Source organism: Lacerta agilis, chromosome 13, assembly GCF_009819535.1.
Source record: "Lacerta agilis isolate rLacAgi1 chromosome 13, rLacAgi1.pri, whole genome shotgun sequence".
NCBI classification, from domain to species: Eukaryota; Metazoa; Chordata; class Lepidosauria; order Squamata; family Lacertidae; genus Lacerta; species Lacerta agilis.
Window position 1 is genome coordinate 39,231,761 of NC_046324.1, and position 22,541 is coordinate 39,254,301.

General features: G+C 43.7%; 1 protein-coding gene across 1 annotated transcript; it reads left to right on the forward strand.

Annotated features, from left to right (window-relative positions):
• Positions 1–3,977: 3,977 nt before the first annotated feature.
• LOC117056873 (acyl-coenzyme A synthetase ACSM4, mitochondrial-like) lies at positions 3,978–21,325 on the forward strand. The gene is made up of 14 exons (XM_033167562.1): positions 3,978–4,153; positions 6,284–6,518; positions 7,360–7,570; positions 8,190–8,397; positions 8,668–8,811; positions 10,236–10,392; positions 11,798–11,877; positions 13,025–13,148; positions 14,274–14,354; positions 15,103–15,204; positions 16,434–16,561; positions 17,416–17,515; positions 18,597–18,716; positions 20,206–21,325. The coding sequence occupies exons 2-14, from the start codon at positions 6,318–6,320 to the stop codon at positions 20,290–20,292; spliced, it is 1,743 nt and encodes a 580-aa protein (XP_033023453.1). The 5' UTR covers positions 3,978–4,153; positions 6,284–6,317; the 3' UTR covers positions 20,293–21,325.
• Positions 21,326–22,541: the final 1,216 nt, after the last annotated feature.

A 22,541-nucleotide genomic window follows, 5' to 3' on the forward strand; every position in this document is an offset into this window, starting at 1 on the left:
CAGTGTCCTCCCTGTAATATGTTCTATGGGTTATTGATTTTGGAGTTGTATTTTGTGGGGAGGGGATTATGGTTAACAGTAACTAGTTTCTACTGTTTTGCTTGTCTTTTTATATGCAGTAACCTGCCTGGAACCTACTTTTGAAGGCATGCAAATTCTAAGGTGTCAAGAACAATTATTTAAAAAATCATAAATACCCAGAGTAAGTGCACATACACAAGTGCATAAACCATATTCTGAAATGGTGCAAGAGAGCAATCCCAAAGCTATTATTAGTCTCTTCAAAAAAAGGTAAAGGTAACCCTGACCATTAGGTCCAGTCGCAGACGACTCTGGGGTTGTGGCGCTCATCTCGCTCTATAGGCCGAGGGAGCCGGCGTTTGTCCGCAGACAGCTTCCGGGTCATGTGGCCAGCATGACTAAGCCACTTCTGGCGAACCAGAGCAGCGCACGGAAACACCATTTACCTTCCCACTGGAGTGGTACCTATTTATCTACTTGCACTTTGACGTGCTTTCGAACTGCTAGGTTGGCAGGAGCTGGGACAGAGCAACGGGAGCTCACCCTGTCGCGGGGATTCGAACTGCCGAACTTCTGAACGGCAAGCCCTAGGCTTAGACCACAGCACCACCCACATCCCTTTTAGTCTCTTAAATGACCCCAAATATTTCTCTGCTGTAAAACGGTGTATCTGGGGAAGACTAACTTTCCAGATAGTTATTTTTCAATTGTAAATCCTGTAAATAAATAAACTGCTTGGAATGAAACCTCTGCAAATCCAGTTTGGCAAGTATCTGTTAAGCAGGAGATGTAAAATGGAGATGTAATATGGACAGTGCTTCTTTGAAACACATATTTTTAACAATGTCCCACACTAAGTTTTGGGAGAAAGTGTTGCATTGTATAAATAATACGTTATGGAGGAATTTAAGATTTTCAAAGGTGAACATTCTTTTGAACTATATACCTATTGTATGGAAAGTGAAAATGGAACAGTGAAAATGGATTCTACGTGCCATAATGGTGGCTAAGAAATTGATATTGATGAACTGGGGGACTAGAGATTTGATTCCCTTTAATCAATAGCTTGACATTAGCAACATATGAACAGACTGCATATAGACACAGACTTTCTTTGGATGGGTATAATGATAAATGGAACGACTTTACACAGAATATATTAAGTTATTGATAAATGTATTTGTACTAGGCCAATACCAACATACAGAAATGTAATTGAGAGTCTTTCTTTTATTTCTATTTTCATTTATGTTTTTCTTTTTTCTTTTTTTTCTTTTTCTTTTTTATCACTCTTTTTATAAATGAAATTCTTCTAATAAAGTACTAATAAAAAAAAGCAGAGCAGACTGTCAATAGAGCATTTCTGTGTATCAGTAGGTACAAATGTGTGGATGGGAGTCAGGAACCATATTTCAAAATTGCCATATTTCAAAAGGTAAAAACTAGGACACTCCGAAATTTGTTGTGCTTTTTAGGACAAACCCAGAACACCAAAAAAGCATGATTTCTCTATTGACTTGCCTACGCTGCCACCTTTCAGAAATTCCTCCTGGACATCAATTCCGCCTTTGAAGTCCCAGTAATGTCCAGATCTGTGGCAGCCCTAATTTACCTTTTCAAAAGGATGACCCAGACTGGTCAAGATAGGGCAATCAGCAAACATTACCAGATATCTTCACAGACGTGAGATGAGCTACACTCTCAAATTTATGTTGTAGACCACCTCTTTCTGTGACACGTGTATGATGCTTTTGGTGTGGTCCTTGACTAAGGAGCTGGGCAGTTTCTAAAGTCTTTAAAAGGTTTTTCACACCTTTTGGCTCCTCACCTCCTGGGGGGTGGTGGATTCTGTTGCAATAGAATAATAAAGATCTGCCTTGCTTTCACTGGATCCTGCCTTAGCTCATTCTTCTCTGACTGATAACAAACTTGGGGGACTCTGAATCCCTTAATGTAAAAGCCCCCCCCTAATTTCCCTATTTTATGGTAACAAAGAGCAGGCAAATTGTCATCATCATCCATTTTACCTTTTCCCAATATCTCTGTACTCATTGTATCCGTGTTATATGGAAGGCAGAATAACTCTTTTTTTTTTTTTATAAGATTTTTATTATTTTCCAATAAAACAAGAGAAACACATAGCATAACATAAACACCAACATTAACACAATAAAAAACACATTACATAAATACAATCAACAAAGAAAACAATTAAAACAAAACCAAAACCAATACATACCTAAACTGGAACACCAATCTTTCTCTTACTACTTAACAAAATCTAGTTTCTGATCTTCTACGGAAGGCAGAATAACTAACCAATCTCTGCTGTGGTTTCAGGAGGATTTTCAGACTCACTTCAAATGTTAAGCTGATCAGACCACAAATACTCATGCTTTGGATGTTCCTAAATTTCAAACGGCTGAAAATTCAGAGCAGGCATTTAGGTTTGCAGTGAAAACATCTAGCCATCCAGAAATGAAAATATTAGTTTGTATGTAGTACAGTGGTACCTTGGTTTACAACTATACAGTGGTACCTCAGGTTAAGAACTCAATTCGTTTTGGAGGTCTGTTCATAACCAGAAACTGTTCTTAATCTGAGGTACCACTTTAGCTAATGGGGCCTCCTGCTGCCGCTGCTGCACGATTTCTGTTCTCATCCGGAAGCAAAGTTCTTAACCCAAGGTACTATTTCTGGGTTAGTGGAGTCTGTAACCTGAAGCGTCTGTAACCCGAGGTACCACTGTAATCTGTTCCGGAGGTCCGTTTGTAAACCAAAACAGGTTGTAACCCAAGGTGCGCTTTCGCCAATGGGGCCTCCAAAAAAAATTTGTTTGTAATTGTCAGGGAAATAGGGACTACTCAGGAGGAGCAGGGAGAGAGAGAGGAGCAAGCTAGAGCTGGGAGGGAAGATAGCGATTCCTCCAGGGAAGGGGGGTCACTGGGCTATAGAGAACAGCCACCCATAATCTCCACATATTCATCCTCCTCCTCCAGCCCCCCCTCAGGAAATGTCTCCGGAAGAGAGGGAGATGCCAGGCTTGGGGATGACAGAGCAGAGACCCAGCACCGTCAGTCACAGACAGGAAGATGAGCCGAGGGGCGGTAGGAGGAGATGCAGACGTCATTTTAGGGTGCCGAGCCGTTGGTTGTGTTGGCGGGCGCGCGGAAGCCCACCACTCCGAGAAACTGAAACTGACTGAGCAGTCATGGCTGCAGAGACTCTGTAATTCCATTATGGACAATAAATAGTTTTAGCTTACCTAAAGGCTTGTCGTTACTCATGAGCAACCTCCAAGGGAAGGAGTAAATCCCTGACAGTAATCCCCCCCCCCAAAAAATGGGTTGTAATCCAAAAAAAAGGTTGCAAACTGGGACACGCACTTCCAGGTTTGACGTGTTTGTAATCCAAAACGGATGCAAACCCAGACATATGCAAACAGTAATAGTTTGCAGCTGAGTGCTCAATGTACTTCACAGCCAGTCAGTGCAGACGATACCAAATTAGAATTGTAGCATTAGAAGGGACCCTGAGGATCACCTGATCCAACCCCCTGCAATGCAAGAATATGCAGCTGTTCCATATGGGGATCGAACCTGCAACCTTGTCATTGTCAGCACCACAACTGAGCTATCCAAGCTGATGGACCAATGGTCTGACTCACTATACGGCTGCTCTGAACCCAGAACCCAGAGATTTCTTCAAAGCCCACAGAGATGTAGCCCTTGAACACAGAGAGATAGGAGGATCTTTTCGGTCACTCTAGGAATGAAGGGGGTGGGGGAGAGAATGTTAAGAAATCTGTATGCAGATGTAAATGTTTGCCCTGTTGCGTTCATTCCCTCCTCAGGTTGTGCCTGAGAAGCGGAGAATAAAATGGTCAAAGTACCATCACATTTTATGGATTATGTCAATTATTAGAGGATCTGGTACTTGGCCACACACCTCTTTGCTGTGGAAGTACATATCAAGGCAATACAGGACCCTCAGTGCGTATGATATTCTCCAAGCAATAGCTGCCACAACTGCTTTGAAGACAGAGGTGCCCTGAAAAGAGACAGAGCCCAGCGAAGAAGCCCTTTCTCCTAAAAACCTTTCGCTCCAGTTCCTGACCTACCAGAACGCTCAGGTTAGTGCTCTGCCCAGATGGGCTTAAATCCCCAACTCCATTTGAAAAGCAAAAATGGCACTGAAAAACTGCATTTTATCCAGCAGATGTTGGATGAGCATTTCTCTTTCTTCGTCTTCATTTATGGCATACGTTGTTAGACTACAACCCCCTATAACCCTAGCTAACTTGGTCAATGGTCGGGGATAATGGGAGTTGTTGTTCAGCAACATCGTGCAGGGAGCAAAGATTCCCCTCTCTTGATATATTGGGTGGGATCAGGAATCACTCTTCCAGGATAGTCCCCATCCCAATTAGTCTGCTCTGCATAGGACCATCTATTAATAGGTGGCTGTGGCTGCAGGTGCAGAGGAGAAATTTGAGACCATATTTTTCCTCTCTGGCAGTGTGGTGTAGTGGTTCAAGTGCCAGGCTAGGATCTGGGAGGCCAGGGTTAAATCCCTACTCAGCCATGAAGCTTATTCACTGTCATAAAAATAATAAGAAAGAGAATACACACACACACACACACACACACACACAATATTTGCATTGTTGTAATATGATATACACGGGACGCAGGTGGCGCTGTGGTCTAAACCACTGAGCCTAGGGCTTTTAGATCAGAAGGTCAGCGGTTTGAATCCCCACGACGGGGTGAGCTCCGGTTGCTCGGCTGCTGCTCCTGCCAACCTAGCAGTTAGAAAGCACGTCAAAGTGCAAGTAGATAAATGGATACCACTCCGGCGGGAAGGCAAATGGCGTTTCCGTGTGCTGCTCTGGTTTCGCCAGAAGCGGCTTAGTTATGCTGGCCACATGACCCAGAGAAACTGTCTGCGGACAAACGCTGGCTCCCTCGGCCAGTAAAGCGAGATGAGCGCTGGCTGCAACCCCAGAGTCGTTTGCGACAGGACTTAACTGTCAGGGGTCCTTTACCTTTTTAATATGATATAATATACAAACACACACACAAACTTCTCTCTCTCTCTCTCTCTCTCTCTCTCTCTCTCTCTCTCTCTCTCTGTGTGTGTGTGAATAGTTTTGTTATCAACACTTACATTGTCAATTCAATAAAAAGGAGTGGGAGGCAACAACAACAACAACGACAACGACAACTTATTATTATTATTATTTATATGCCACCCATCTGACTGGGTTGCCCCAGCCACTCTGGGCAACTTCCGACAATTATGAAACTCCAGTAAACAATTGTGGCTCTGCCTGGTAGATGTATCCTCAGAATTAAGGTATGGAATGTCTTTGAGTAGGAATCTGTAATCAGTACCTGTCTAAAACTGAGCTCTAAAGTCTGTCCACACAAAAACCCATTCCTGTTCCCCACCCAGCTGCCCAGTGCTATCTTTGCAGCAACCTAAATTCAGTGGTGGTGGGGAGTTTTTTCAGTTGTTGCTTTTTTAAATTTCGAAACACAGTTGTTGCTATTTTTAGACAACGGAGAGGCAGAAATACCTAATACAAATATTAGGACCGTAATGCTAGAGGATTTGGCTAGGTGACCCTTGGCGCCTCTTCTAATCCCACAATTCCTTGATTCTAAATCACCCAGAGATCTATCGCCAATCACCTCCAGACTGTCAATATTTTGCAGGAGGGTTTCAAGCACATACTACGAAATTCGGATTTGCGCAATTAAAGCACTCTGTTACCCTGGCACAACAAATCCACTTTAAGCTAGCAGACAGATGTTTTGCTGTTTGTGAAGTTGTGGGGAAATGCAACAAAAATTGTGGGATGAAAAAAGTGGTTTAATGGGAAGATGTCTAAACAAATCAGGATGTATGCTCATTATCATATAACCCCGCCAACACATCAGAACAAATGCTAATGGCTGGGCATAGTATCACCTCTCAATATGCTTTGTCCAAACAAATCAGGATGACTGCTTGATAAACAAGTCATCTGGAGCAGCTCAGTAAATCCAGATTTCCCTGACGCCTTAGACAAGTATATTTCCTTCCATCAACCCAAGGTCTGCAACAGGAGAGCAATTGTGCTAATCTGCCTTAAAAGGCTGTTGTAAAGATGACAGTGGCTGCCATTATTTGGAATTGTATTTATTCTTCTGTGCCGTGCTTTTTTTTCTTGAAGATTGGTGACCCAAAGGAGTAATTTTTTTTATTTTTTTTTTAGTACTAACGTCATTGCAAGGTTTAATTCTTCTGCCATGAAAACTTTACTGAAATCACAGATTCTCAGATCGTTCTGGATACTTCGGCTGCATCACCGATGGTTCCACAGGCACAACAGGCTCCTTGGCTCTCCCATTTTTGCTCAGTATGAAGCTCAAAGCCAAGGAGAGCAGCAGCTACCTGAGTATTTTAACTTTGCAAGTGACGTATTGGATAAATGGTCACAGCTCGAGAAGGTAGAATTTACTTCCCTTCTACAGATGAAGTGGCTCCTTCTAAAGTAATATCTGATTGTGTCCTTTTTTTGAAAAGCAGTTAACGTGTGTGTGGGGGGGGAGGTATTTCTAGAAATATATATATAGCCTACACACATATGATGCTTTGATGCCATCAGAAATTTGTGGCAGGGTTTCGAGCACATACAACAAAATTTAGGTTTGCACAATTCAAGTGGATTAAAACGCTCTATCATCCCAGCACAACAAATCCACTTTTAAAAAGAATTGAACCTTTTACATTTAAGAAAATTACGGAGGAATGCATTAAAAAGTGTGGAGTGAGCAAATGATTAATGGACAGGTGTATAAACACCCCACAGACAAATCAGGCTTAATGCTCTTTGGTTTACAAACCCACCGTCCACCAGATTGGAATAGACGTTGAGTAAAGACCAGATACAATCTAACCTCCACATAAGCTTTATGTAAGCAAATAAGGTTGAAGGCACAATTAACAGGCTGCCTGGAGGAGCCCAGTAATAAGTCTCATCCACACACCCTCCAAGCCTGATCTGGAATTGATGTGGTCATCACATACCCCTCAACTGTCCTGCTTAAATCAGGACATCCCATTTTCGGGGGGGGGGGGCTGTGCTTGCACATGAGAACACGGCACCCTAAAACACACAAGAGCACGGGACCTAAAAACATGAGAGATCGCAGTGCCCAGAAACACACATTTCAAATAAACAGGGTCAGCCCTCAGGATGAAAAAAAGGACCCCGCCCCTGCTAAATCAGGTCTATAAACAAAACAAACCTTTTCCTTTTCTTTTAACACATCTGCATTTATTTTGTAGGATGGAAAAAGACCTTCCAACCCAGCACTATGGTGGATAAATGGAAGAGGGGGAGAAGTAAGGTGGAGCTTTGAGGAATTGGGAGTCCTGTCCAGGAAAGTGGCCAATATACTCTCCAACCAATGTGGGCTATGCAAAGGAGACAGAGTTTTGGTCATCCTGCCCCGAATCCCGGAATGGTGGTTGGTGACCGTGGCTTGCATAAGGACAGGTCAATAAAAATAGCTGAATGTAATACAGCAGGGATGGTGAACCTGTGACTCTTCCAGTGTTGTTAGACTCCGAATCCCATCAGCCTCAGCCAGCATGGCCAATGTTCAGGGGTGATGGGACCTGGAGCCTTGCAGCCACAGAACCAGGAGGCCACAAGTTCCCCATCCTTGAAATACAGCCTTTCTTGGAACTGTCTTGAACTACAACTTCCATCACCCCCAGCCAAAACTTCCAAGGGTCAAGGGTGATGGGAGTTGTAGTGCAAGACATCAGGAGGGCATCATGTTGGGGGGACAGTTCTTGGTGGCAACCCACAAGTTGAAACAATAAAGCAAGTGCGGGCAATTTCTGGCCCTCCAGGTGTTACTAAACTACAACTCCCATCTGCCCTAGCAAGAAGGGTCAACGGCCAGGCATGACTGGAGTTGTAGTTTAGTAACATCTGGTGGGCCAATGGTTTCCCCACACCTGCCATAAAATGGTGGTCAGGAGACTCCATGCCATGGGCCAAATTAGACCCACCAGACCTCTCCATTTTGCGCAGAAGCATTTGAGTCTCCAAAACTCCTACAACACAGATCCACCTGTCCTTAAAAAGAACATTTCTCTTCTTGTAGGAATCATCCTTATCCCTGGAACATCCCAGTTAACAGCAAAAGACATTCAGTACAGACTTCAGGCATCGAAGGCCAAGTGTATCGTCACCACGGACGCTTTAGCCCCTGCAGTGGATTCCATTGCAGGCAGCTGCAACTTCCTGCAAACCAAACTGGTGGTATCTGAAGGCAAGAGGGATGGGTGGCTGAATTTCAATGAACTCTGCAAGTGAGTATCCCTCATTGTGCTTCATCCAACAACACAGGGGTGGAGAACCTTCGGGGCCAGGGGACCAAATGCAGCCCTCCAAGCCTCTCTGGTTAGCCCTTGAGACTTTCCTCAGGCTGTAGCCATTTTCCAGGCATACATTCTCTCAGTGCTTTTCCCGCCTAGAAAAAAACAGATGCTGGTATTCACCATGAAGATTTAATAACAAAGTGGCCTCTTGCATTTGCAATTGGAACTACTTTAACTATTTTGGCTTTCCGTGTTAAACAGAGAGGCTCCCGACAGCCATCCTTGCGTGAGAACAAAGATCCATGATCCAATGGTCATTTACTTCACCAGTGGAACGACAGGAGCTCCAAAGATGGCTGAGCATTCCCAAGGGAGTCTTGGCTTCCGGCCCATCGCCAACAAAAGGTATCGAATAGAGCCGAAGCAAGAATGTACTGAGAAAAGGTCTTGAGATTTTCTATTTCTCCTCACCAAAGAAGGTTACTTTGCAGCATTTTCTCCATATATTCTCCACCATTTTGTGAGGCAGTTTCCATTTCCCATCAGCCCCCACTCCACAATTCCCCAGAAATGCATTATGAGGGATACAAAATGGCGGCCAGGCTGCCAACACAGTTGTTGTTGCTGCTGCCGACACTAATACTGAGACCCACACCTGAGATACTCATGAAGAACTTCTCTCCCACTCACCCCCCAGCCAATCTTCCCTCAATTTCTCTTGGCACAAGTTCAGGGTCCAGCATTATAGAGTCAGGCAAGGCAAGGCAGGGCAAAGTCCAGTTTTCAGAAAGACAGAGGAGGGTCAAGCAAGGCAAGGTGAAGTCCAGCTTATGGTGAAGCAAGGCAACTTGGTAAGTTAAAGTGCAGCAAAGCAAGACAGGCATTTGGGAATGCAGAGCAGCCATGTGGAGCACTGAAGGCAGAGACGCATTCATGCTATTCATGTTTCAGACTGCACACCTAAAAGGGCCATTCCATGAAAAATGAGCCTGATAAGGATGCTAGATGAGCGCTGGACTTTGGTGAGGAAGATTCCAAACGTGCAGTCTAACCATTTTTTAAAATCTAAAGACAAAAGAAGTTTAGTTTATGGACCTTCTTTTCAAAAGTCCACCCACGTAGTCTTCACAGAAGTGTTCAAGTTAAAAGTTTTCTGATGATTGTCCCACCTGTGACAGCATTTCCCCCTTAATTTTGTATCGTTAAATTTCTTAAACTTAATTTCTGATTGCATAGTTGTCACCAATAAACATTGATTTAAACAGATATGCTGAGTTTATCATTGATTCACCTCCCAACTCACAGAGTTTTTCCATAAATCAAACTTATCTCAAGCTCCATGTCCTCTTTTTTGTCCCACCCGTGACAATACTTCAACATTTAATAAAATTGTCAAAAATATCCATAAAAATAATAAAAAATTAGTAAAATGTTCAGTATCTTATTAAGAACATAGTTTAAATTTTGGTTGTTAATTTTTATGTATATTTACATTGTTACACATGTGTGAATACCGAAAAAACATGGTCCAAGTCTCCCACCCGTGACAATGGAATGGCCCCAAAGTGAAGCCAGTAAAACACCAGGCACAATTACTGGGCGGTACCTGATCAGCATTAATTTAGGGTTTCCAAAATGGGGGCAGAGACCCTAGTAGATCAGGGTTGCAAACTTTGAAGGGTACAAATGTATTTAATAAATACATTTTTATAATAATAATAATAATAATAATTCCAAACAGTACAATGCCACCCGCTGAGCATAATCTTCAAGATCCTTGTTGCATGCTTGCATTGCCTGTTCCCATTTTCTTCCCTCTGTTTTATCAGATACTGGCTGGATTTGACCCCTGCCGACATTATGTGGTCCACTGCAGATACAGGATGGGTGGTGGCTTCTCTAGGATCTGTTTTCGAACCATGGGTTTTAGGTTCCTGCGTCTTCATACATAGCCTGCAGCAGATAGAATCCACAATTATCCTGAATGTAAGATTCTTGCTCCTGTCTCTCCAAGCATTCTACCTGATTTTTCTCTATAATGGCAGCTAGTCAGTGGCTGGGATTACATTAGAAGTGGAGGAGAAGTAATGAGACTGGTTATTTTTTAACATTATTTTTGACTAACTGTTATTGTCTCTAAGCCTGTGGAATAGGTTGGGATTTATGCCCACTTAAGGTTAATCAGACCACAGTTGCTCTTGTTTTACTTAGGGATGGAGGAGAATGTTTGTCCTGGGGGATTAGGGATAAATTCAAAATAAATTCAGTTTGCATTTCAAGATAAACCTACCTAATTCACACTTTCTGAAACATATGAGAGCCGAAACATGAGAGCCTTTTTCAAATATCTGAAGGACTGTCACATGGAAGATGAAGCAAGCTTGTTTTCTGCCACATGCAGCCCTCTAAGTCTGGCCTTTGGAGTTCTCCCCAAACTCACTAGCCTTGCTTTGTACTCTCTTTGGGTGTTTTGGTGTGGATAGACTGTGTCCTTGAACTCTGATTATGCTTATCGTTTGGAGACTAGAGAGTGTGAAGATAGGAGTGGGAAAGGTGAAGATAGCCAGGAGGGGGGTGGGATAAAGTAGGAATTAATCGGGATAATAGGAAGGCTGACCACGGACTCCAACACCAGAGGGAAAACGGTTTATGAGAATGGAAGAAATATATAGATATTTGTTAAGATATGATTTTTTTTAATATATATCTGAAATTGGAATCAGAAAAAGTATAGGTTACAGCATAACAAAGTTAAGTGAAGAGAGGATAAAAGAAGTTAAGATGTGGAACTTGATGTTTTATTAGATAAGAATAAGATTTAAAATTTAAGATATTTTGATTATGATTGTTAAATTAAGATTAGAAGTAAGAAAGTGGATTTTACAATGTTACAAAGTTACTAAAGAAGATTAGAAATGAACGCAGAGGAGAGGATGTGAGGAAGTCCCAAAATTAGGATTATAAAGAAGATGAGGTGAAGTAAATAATTGTTTTGTTTGTGCCTATTTTGTGTAGTTTATATAGTGTTTGTATTTGTTTTTTGTGTATTTTTATTGTTAAAACCTAATAAATTCTTATTTAAAAAAGGGGGGAAAGAGTGTGTAGAGCTAAGCCCTCTGTTCAAGGGTAAAATTAACATTGGTTGTTCCGCCCACTTTCCCCTCAGGCCCCACCCACCATGGGCATGTGGCCCTCAAAAGGTCGCCAAGAAGTGAATGTGACCCTCAGCCTGAAAAAAGTTCCCCACTCCCCCTAGTTTAGCATTACTGTGCATCAGCCAATTTGTGAGAGAAACCAAGGCAGTTAATATAAAAAACTCTGTTGATTAAGACATTGGGTTGGATCAGATTGTGTTGTTCTTGCACAACATTTGCCTTTTTTTACATGTTAGACTCTGTCCCGGTTTCCCATCACCGCCCTCCTGGGTCCTCCAACCTTGTTCCGCATGTTGGCACAGAGCGATCTCACCAGGTACCTTGAAGAACTCCTTTCAAAATACGATCGTTTCAGAATGGATTTGCTGCATGGGTCCAGACTCCGATGTCAGTGATGTTATTGAAGCTCTAGTTTGAAATACAAACCTTGGCATCTTGCCCTGCTTGTTTCCAATGCCAGACAAACGTTACATTCCAAGAATTGCAATTGCAATTTGAGAGGAAGAGAAGAACTTCTACTTCTACAGTACTACTTCTTCTGGTATCTGGAGTGGTAGCAACAGAAGGGGTGTGGTTCTTGCTCTTTCCATTTGGTGGTGTCTTGAACACTGCTACAGCAGTGCCTTGGGCACTAGGGAGCCGGGGAAATGTGTTTTTTCCCAAGGCACCCGATAGCTTCAGTTTAGACCTCCGAGACACTTGTGCCCCTGCCGTAACAGCATTCAGGGTGCCAGAGAGAGGGAGGAAGATCTCCCGGCCTGGCACTACCATGGTCACAACTGCCTTTGCTAAGTCAGGTAAGTGACAAACGGGAAGTGCAAAGGTTGATTTATGTGGTTTGGAAGGCTTACATGGATTGGATATGGACCCAGTTGTGTTCCTAATGATGTAATCAGGAGCAAAACAGGCCAAGCTGGATTCCAAATGAAGAGTACATCTGTACACATACTCATGGCTCAGGATGGAGACACACAACTATATTTAGATACTGATGCAGTGATCCCTTTTTCCAGTGGCCTGAAGGTGTGTTAAAACCACATTTCACCATAGTCTTAAATACCATCAAGGCAGTATCTGGGGCACCGGGAAGCTTGGGAAATGTGCTTTTCCTAGGGTGCTCAATAACTTCTGTACAACATGTTCTGGGTACTCAGAAGGGGCTCTCTAGAATGTGCCTATCTAGGCCTGCCCGCTAGATGCCAATGCTTGCACCAGCCTGGACAATACATATGTTGGGGTCTATGGGTGTGGGGTGAGCCAGGTGTGCTCTAGAGATACCCCCTTCACCTATTCCATACCCACAGCCACCAATTGACTGAACAGAGTTCGTGTTCTTTCCCCATTGAGTGTAACTCCCAACAACCTGCCAGGCCTCGTTGATGACCCCCTCCTTGAACTGTGCATTTCTAAGATGCTGCATAAAATGTCCTTAGGGGTCTCTTATCTTGTTCACCCACATTCAGTTATAAGTTCATGAGTCTGCAGTACTGCTTAAGTGGAGGGGAACCTCTGAATCCTGAAGTGATGGAGCAGTGGAAGAGCATGACGGGACTGCACATCTACGATCTCTATGGACAGACGGAAACGGTAGGTGCTCCTGTTTATTCTTACGTTTTCAATGATCTTTTAAGATGGAGATAGGGGACCTCAAACACATGGGCCAAGGTGGACGCCAAGCCTCACTATCTGGCCCTCAGGATTCTCCTCATGCCACATCCCTCCCCAGCCACGCCCCCTCTCCCCAGGTCATGACCTTCACTGACCCCCTGCTTTGCACCCCCATTTAGTGTTTTCACTGGGTAAATAAATAGTTGTCATTGAACTCACATAAAATGCTTCTTCCTTGCCTAAAAGGAGGATTGAGGGTTTTGTGAGTATCTGTCAGCTGCCCCCACACCCACCCCTTCAGCTCATGTTCTGGGCCAAGCTGGTTGTCTTTAAGCATCACCAATTTGCCTCCTGAAAAATGGGTTTCTGTTGGAGCAAAAAAGGGGTGGGTTAAAAAGAGTAGTGAGGTCTTTTGGATTCAGGCCCAACTTCTGCACCTAGCTCAAACAAAGGCAGTGACATCCCCTGCTACTTACTGAAACCTAGGGCAGATCTACACTCATGGTTTATAACGTTAAGGAAGGGTTAAGGAACGGCTTTCATAACATATTTGGACATACCGTATATTCTGGCGTATAAGACTACTTTTTAATCCAGGAAAATCTTCTCAAAAGTTGGGGGTCGTCTTATACGCCGGGTGGAGAATCTGCAGTCGAGTATACCTCAAACTCTATATTTTAACTGGAAAAGTTGGGGGTCGTCTTATACGCCCAGTCGTCTTATATGCCGGAATATACGGTACTACGTTTTGCTTGTGACGTTAATAATGCGTTATTAAAATGAGACACCATAGGGTGCTGCAGAGCAACCAGGAACCAGGCAGTAGGGAAACTGCTTTGTTATGAAGGAAACAAGGTAAGGAACGTTTTTATTTTAGCAGTATGCCCTGTGACGTTTTAGAACAATACATCTAATAGGTTAGTGTAGACCCGGCCCTAGTCAAACGTTGTAAAGCTACAGAAACTTGGGAGTATGCCATTTGAAATCCTTGTGAATCACTTCAGTATAAACATGCAGAAGATCAAGATGCAAAGAAATGAAAAGCTGTTGAGGAAATGCCGTATAGTCCCTTTCAAAACAATATAACAATCTGCTTTTAAACAGGGTGCGATTTGTGCAGTTCAAAAAGGGATGAAAATTAAACCCGGTTCAATGGGAAAGGCATGTGCACCATATCAAATTGAGGTGAGTGGTTCCTATTTTTCTAGCTCCTATCCATTTTTAAATGACAGCCAACTGCACTGCCAACGTCGGCCCGCCTTTAACCAACACCCGCCCCCTGCAGCTGCCTATCTGCCTACTTGCAACCAGTCTCAGGGTGGCCCCAGCTGCCAGCTCCAACCCTTCCTCCTTAGTCCCAGTGTTGCCCTTGTAAAACTCAACAGGGAAGAAGATGGAGACAAAACTAGAATTAGTTCACTTTGCCAGTCATTTGGTTCTACCTACTGCTGGCCTCCTTGCTTTCTGCCCCACTAATCCCAATGGGCACCAGCCGAAACCACAGAGTACAGCTGTTGTGACACACCAAAATGGAGGACACTTGATGCTGTGGTCTAAACCACTGAGCCTCTTGAGCTTGCCGATGAGAAGGTCGGCAGTTTGAATCCCGCCGACAGAGTGAGCTCCCGTTGCTCTGTCCCAGCTTCTGCCAACCTAGCAGTTCGAAAGCATGCCAGCGCAAGTAGATAAATAGGTACCACTGCGGCGGGAAGGTAAATGGCATTTCCATGCACTCTGGCTTCTGTTGCAGTGTCCAGTTGCACCAGAAGCAGTTTAGTCATGCGGGCCACATGACCTGGAAAGCTGTCAGTGGACAAATGCCAGCTCCCTCGGCTTGAAAGTGAGATGAGCGCTGCAACCCTATAGTCGCCTTTGACTGATCTAAACCGTCCAGGGGTCCTTTACCTTTACCTTTACTTTTATATTCTTTTAGATCATAGATGAAGAAGCAAATGTTCTGCCACCTGGGAAAGAAGGAGAAATAGGCATCAGAGTGAAGCCCCAACGACCCCTTGGTTTCTTCTCTCGCTATGTAGTAAGAAGCCTTCTGGAGAACTCCACTGATTTTTGTGTGGCATATGAAGAGACACCATAATTAGAAAGGCTGGGTGAATCCACAAAGCTTTGTTCCCCTTGGTTCAACACAGGTTTATTCTGCATTTTCATCACTACCCCCCCCCCCAGTATCGGGGGGGGGCAGTGTTCCCAAGCGAAATTTGGAAGGTGTTGCAGATTTCTGTCTTTATTTACATATAAAATAATATTCATATACCATCCACCCAAATAAAACATCAAAACAGTGGACGGCATGCTTTGTATATGTCCGTCTAATATAGCATAAAGGCAATGCAGAAGAAACATTCACATGACTGGCTCATCTTGAGAAAATTTTAACAACTGCATAGGCCTGTTGGCATCAAAAGATCTTCAACAGCAATTAGCAGTAGGAGAAAAATTAGATTCAGGTTTTCATTTGAAACTGAATTTGTCAAATCTGCCCTTTCCAATATGTGTGTGTGTGTGTGAACAGAGAGACATCTGCCCTTCAAAATTTGCACCTCTCTGAATTTCATAAGCATTATTTATTTACTTATTTTTAAATTTGCATACCACCCTTCATCTGTAGATATCGGAGTGGCTCACAGCATAAAAATGCAAGATAAAATAACAAAATACTTAACAAGAACAAAACAAAACAAAACAAAACAATGACCCCTCTCCCTCCAAGCCCTTCCCACTAACACTTTAAAAAGGACCTAGGATATTAGTAATGCTATTTTTCTAGACAAAGAGGTACTGGAACTCACCATGAACCTTGTTCTCTTAGAATGGCAATGACACCCACCTGAGAGGTGCTGGAACTGAGTTCCAGAGAATTCCGGCTGAGAAAAAGCCCCAAACGTTAGTCAGCTACAAGCCAACCAATATTACATAAATGCATATATTAGGGGACACTGTGCATGAAAACGAACATACTGATGAAACACATAAAAAGGCATTGTGTTTGGCTTAACCACAATTCCATCTTCTCACTGAACTCTGAGAACTGTAGTTCTGTGAGGGGAATAGGGAATAGGGACCTCCTAACCTTCTCTCAGCACCCTTAACAAACCAGAGTTCCCAGTCAGTGTAGAGACAATACTGAACTAAATGGACCAATGTTCTGACTCGGGGTAAGGCAACTTCCGATGTTCCTATAACTCTGCAGTCCTGGGGCAAAATGTTCCTGTGGTTAATTCCCCCTTTCTGAACTGTTTTCATTAGGATAACCCAGAGAAAACAGCTGCAACAGAACGAGGGGATTTTTACGTGACTGGGGACAGAGGACTGAAGGATAAAGATGGATACTTTTGGTTTATCGGGAGAGCTGACGATATCATCAATTCTTCAGGGTTGGTTTGTTCTCTTCCTTTCCTGATTTTTGTGTTCTTCTGTTACAGGTGGGTAGCTGTGTTGGTCTGCCATAGTCAAAACAAAATAAAATAAAAAATTCTTTCCAGTAGCACCTTAGAGACCAACTAAGTTTGTTCTTGGTATGAGCTTTCGTGTGCATGCACACTTCTTCAGATACTGGAACTATGGAAGGCACCACATTGAGCCGCATGAAATGGAAGTCCATCAACCTCACCAGGAAGGACTTCCGTTTCAGTGTATCTGAAGAAACGTGCATGCACACGAAAGCTCATACCAAGAACAAACTTAGTTGGTCTCTAAGGTGCTACTGGAAAGAGTTTTTTATTTTATTTTGTGTGCTTCTGTAGCTCTTTGAACCCGGATGCTTCAGGATCCCCAAACCATCTTGCATTGGAACGAACATGATTCTAATAAGCCAGTGCTCTGTAGCAGCCAGATGTTGGACAAAGATCCAGAAGACCTTCAACCAATCACAGACTTGCAGGCTGATCTACTTCACAGGGTTATTGTGAAGCTAACATGTGGATGGGTGAATGACCCCTCAGAGGAGAGTTAAAGGAGATGTTATGATTATCTAGAGTAGCAGCAGTTGTGATTCAGTTCCCAGTTCCCTGTCTGTGATTTATTGTTTTCTGCAATGTATGCTAGTTTTCAGCTGTTAGGAAGATAATGAAAGGCAATTGATCCAACAAATGCAACTAATATACTCATCCTTCTCATCTGCAAAATAGCCATTATTCAGGTTAATAGACATTTCTGTGCTGGGCATCTTTCCCCCTACAATTTCCCAAGTGTTCATTGTTGCTTTGTTATTATTATGTCAATTTCTTAGGTATCGCATTGGACCGTTTGAAATAGAAAGCGCCCTTTTGGAACATCCAGCGGTAGCAGAAGCCGCAGCTGTCAGCAGCCCAGACCCGCTCAGAGGAGAGGTAACAATTGCAGAAAGAGCATCTGTCCAGCAGGGCTGGGGAACCTGTGGCTCTCCAGGTTTCACCAGACTGCAACTCCCATAATCCCAGGCTATCGGTCATGCTGCCTGGGGCTAGGAGAGCTAGTATGCTGCAGTGGTTAGAGTTGTGTAGTGCTCAGACTAAATCCTGGGAGACCTGGGTTCAAACCTGCCACATAGCCATGAAGCTCACCGGGTGCCCTTGGGCCTGTCACTGCTGCTCAGTCTAACGTTCCTCACAGGGTTGATCAATAAATGTTTTATTTATAAAATAAGTAGGTTTCCAAGCACAATTCAAAGCACTGGTGCTGACCTTTAAAGCCCTAGTCTGCCTTGGCACTGTATACCTGAAGGAGCATCTCCACCCCCATCGTCCAGCCAGGATACTGAGGTCCAGCTCCGAGGGCCTTCTGGTGCTTCTCTCACTGCTGGTAGTGAAGCTACAGAGAACCAGGCACAGGGTCCTCTTGGTAGTGGCACCCACCCTGTGGAATGCCCTCCCACCTGATGCCAAGGAGATAAGTAACTATATGACTTTTAGAAGATATCTGAAGGCAGCCCTGGACAGGGAAGTTTTTAGTGGTTGATGTTTTATTGTGTTTTTTATATTTTGTTGGGAGCTGCCCAGAGTGAAAGGGGCAACCCAGTCAGATGGGTGACTTCTTCTTCTTCTTCTTCTTCTTCTTCTTCTTCTTCTTCTTCTTCTTCTTCTTCTTCTTCTTCTTCTTCTTCTTCTTCTTCTTCTTCTTGTTACTGTATTATTATTATTAAGCGTAAGAGCCCTGTCTTGAACAGGCCAATAGTCCACCTAATCCCGCATCCTGTTATCCCAGTGCCATCTGTGGGATACTCACATGCAGGACATACAGAATATTTGAGGAGGGGAGGCTTTATGGGGTTCATGCAGGGTGTGTGGCAGGGGTGTTGGTGACCGGAGTGAGCAGGGGCACAGCCCGTGTGTGTGTGTGTGTGTGTGTGTGTGTGTGTGAGAGAGAGAGAGAGAGAGAGAGAGAGAGAGAGAGAGAGATTGTCTTTGCTTATATTCCAACTCTGCCTTTTAGGTGGTGAAGGCATTTGTGGTCCTGTCCCCAGCTTACACACTCCAAGACAAGGCAAAATTAACACTCCAGTTGCAGGAGCACGTCAAGAAAGTTACTGCTCCATACAAATATCCAAGGAAGGCAAGTATTACCAGGGAATATAGAGATGTTTAGAGACAGTGGTGCTGGAGAGAGTGGTGTTGTAAGCTCAGGCATAACATGCTCCCATATATATATATATATATATATATATATATATATATATATATATATATATATATATATATATATATATATATATATATATGAAAGGTCACTAGTCATATTTTCTATACCATAATGATGCCTCTGATCTTTCAAGAAATGAAGGCACACCAGTTACTTTGGAATCCAATCAACTAGTAATTATCATTAGTCTTTGATTTGATTTCTAATTTTCCTCATGATTACTACGTTCCCCAATCTTGTTAACCAGTTCTTAATTACTGGGATTTGAAAGGCTCCTCCTTTCATACTTTCAAACTTACTTTCTCAACAGCAAAATGTCTGTGTCTAAGGTCATAGCCTCACCAAACATTTAAAACACTTTTATGCTACTAACAATCTTGGCTTTCCCCACCCCCACCCCACCCCCAAAATTGGGAAGTGTAGTTTGTTAAGGGTTCTGAGCTGCAATGCCCAGAGTAGTTCAACAGTCAATCCCTTTCCCCAGTGTGCTGTAGTGGTTAAGAGTGGTAGACTTGTAATCTGGTGAACCGGGTTCGTGTCCCCGCTCCTCCGCATGCAGCTGCTGGGTGACCTTGGGCTAGTCACACTTCTTTGAAGTCTCTCAGCCCCACTCACCTCACAGAGTGTTTGTTGTGGGGGAGGAAGGGAAAGGAGAATGTTAGCCGCTTTGAGACTCCTTCGGGTAGTGAAAAGCGGGATATCAAATCCAAACTCTTCTTCTTCTTCAAACTCTTCTCTGTGAGAGAAATAGAGGTGCCCTAACAATTCCCAGAACCCTTAACAAACTACAGCTCCCGATAATCTTTAGGGAGGGGAGCCCTTAATATTAAAGTGGCATAATAACACCTTAAATGTACATGACTTGATAAAGAATGAGGTGTTATTAAATACGTCATAATAAGAACATCTCTAGTTGGGACACCCACTGTCACTAGTAACAGATACCCATTCGCCTAATCTGGATGTTGAATTCCACACCCTCCTGGAAAAACTCAGAGAAGTGACCCATATTCACCATTCATGAACAAGTCCATAAATGTCGGAAGGCTAACTGAATTCAGCCCTGTTTGCAACACTCATCGACTGAGAGATGCACTGATCTCAGACCCCATGCCTCTGCAAACAGATTGCTCATAAATAACAGCCCCCCACCTGCAATCAGAAGCGGCGCATTTTTCCTAGACCAGGTGCAGGGAACCTTTGGCTCTCCAGGTGTTGCTGAACTACAACTCCCTTCATCCTACTGCCTGTAAAGGCCAGCCCACATAGACTGTCATTATTCTGAGCAGACACCCCACCTGCATTTCACACTATGCTAAACAGCCGTAGCTGTTGCATAGGAAGTCACTCTATGGGTTGATTTTCCATGCTTCCTTTCTTGTTGTTGTTCTTGCTTTGCTAGATGGAGTTTGTCCAGGAGCTGCCCAAGACAATCACAGGGAAAATCAGACGGAACGAGTTAAGAAACAAAGAATGGGGGCGAGTTTAGCACAATGGGGGAGATTGCACAACTACCGAGTTTTCTTGAACGCCGTGTACGTTATTCAAGGCTTGTTGATATTGGGATGACCTAACTCTTGGCTGGACTTTGAGCATCCAGATTAGAGGCTGTAGGGATGATAAACAATGAAAGAAGGGCAAGTGGGCTGTACCATTACTATACAGAGGTATCCATGGACATTAAATATCCCTTGTTATGTGCCACCCGCTCTTCCACGCAGTGACAAGTCTGAGACAGCAACATGAGATTTAAGTGGATGAAAGAGACGTCAGGAGATTTTGAAATATTCGCTTTATTTACAATTTTTCAAGAAGAGCACAGTGGAAGCAAATAGACATCTACTGCAAGCAGCACAACCCCTAAGCCTGCACTAGAATCCTGTATAGCAGCTGCATTCCAAGAATGCTTCCATTTAAGTCAGCTCCAACTTTATATTTTTCGAGGGGTGGGGCATATCTCTTTCCTGCTCTCTTTGACTCTAGCCTCTTCCAGCCTGCCACTATTTTTGTTTGGGATTCAACCACATGCCAGCAAATTCAGATTGTGCAATTAAAGTAAGAATGATTTTGTTTGCGCGTGCAATGGTCATTACAAAACAAAGGAATAGTACATATGTCTACAACCACAAATCAGTAGCAGTTAAAGTTGATTCGGCACTCTTGTGTAACAAACCCACTTCTCCCCCACAACCAGACTTCTTACGACAAGTGATGGGAATATGTGGGATAATGACACAAACCTCTATTTCTCCTTCACATCTGCAGGATGGCCTTTGTAATGGACCAGATGAGAGCCAATAAACTGAAGCTCAATCCAGATAAGGCAGAGGCAATGTTAGTAGGTGGTTCCTTAGACTAGATGGAGACTTCTTGCTCCTGGGGGTTTACACACCCTCTAAAGGAGCAGGTACATAACTTGGGGGGTGCTCCTGGATCCATTGCTGTAGCTTCGGGCCCAAGTGGCCTCAGTGGTGGGGAGTACCTTCTGTCAGCTTTGGATGGTGGTCCATCTAAGCCCTTATCTGTGCATAAATTACCTAACTGATGTGGACTATGCTCTGGTAAACCTCTAGGTTAAACTACTGCAATGTGTTATACATGGGGCTACCTCTGAAGATGGTTTGGAAACTTCAGCTGGTGCAAAATTTAATGGCCAGGTTGCTCATGGGTGCAAGATGACTGGCCCAACTGCACTGGCTGCCAATTTGTTTCTGGGCCCAATTCAAAGTGCTGGTGCTGACCTATAAAGCCTTGCACGTCTCAGGACCTCATTACCTGAAGGACCTCCTCTCCTCATACAAACAGACCCAGGCCCTGTGGTTGCCATGCAAGGCCCTTCTCTGTGTGTCCCCTTCCCCTGAGGTGTGCTGAAGATGACGTCATCACATGCCTTTAGGTGCCAGGTGAAAGCATTCCCTTTTTACCCAGGACTTCACCCACCCATTAAACAATCTATGGCCTTTTAAAAGTGGATGGGTGGATATTATGATTCCCACCCACCCCCCGTGATTGTTTTATTGTGTTTTATGTTATGTAAATTATGTTTTTAATGTACTGGGATCTTTGGTTAAAGGGTAGTATGTAAATTAATACATAAATAAAATAAAATAATGATTGCTTGCCACACACAAATCAGAAGGAAAGCTCAATAAATAGCCAACACTGCCTAACAAACTTTGTGCAAATAAAGGTGACCTTGAACTCTGAGAATGGCTCTTTGTTGTTTGGGTGGAGAGCCATCTGCGGCTGTGTACAGAAACTAGCCTACTGTACAGAGGTAAAATCTATATTCATTTTTCCAGTCACTTTTACCTATGGCCCTGCCCACTATTGGCATGGCCTTCATAAGGTTTGCCTTATGGAGAGAATGTGGCCTTCAGTCGGGAGTGAAAGGTGAATAAAGTCATGTCATGGAGTGGCTGGATGCAGAGGAGGGGTGGGAGGAACTAGCTGGGGAACCCCAAGAAAACCCTCAGGGGAAGAAAGCTCACTAAGATGGTGATGAGTGACCAGAGGGAGAAGAGGGAGCCGACCAGGAGGAGGAGGGATCTGAAGCTGGAGAGGTAACATAGTTTAGTAGGCAAGAAGAGGCTGTGGCAGAGAGCAGCCCAGAATCAGTGGCAGAAATGGAGGCTGGTGAGAAGGAGGGGCCAAGAGGCAGAGATGAGTCAGGCTGCTGAAGAAGCCAGGGAGTCTCCCCTTCCTGCTGTGACCACCTCTCCTCCCTCGGGGACTCCC

Excerpts from the sequence above, each read along its gene's own strand:
- LOC117056873 (XM_033167562.1), top strand. The coding sequence starts at position 6,318 with ATGAAAACTTTACTGAAATCACAGATTCTCAGATCGTTCTGGATACTT. Across the intron at positions 8,812-10,235 it reads CGGCCCATCGCCAACAAAAG|ATACTGGCTGGATTTGACCC; the intron begins GTATCGAATAGA and ends CTGTTTTATCAG. Across the intron at positions 10,393-11,797 it reads AATCCACAATTATCCTGAAT|ACTCTGTCCCGGTTTCCCAT; the intron begins GTAAGATTCTTG and ends TTTACATGTTAG.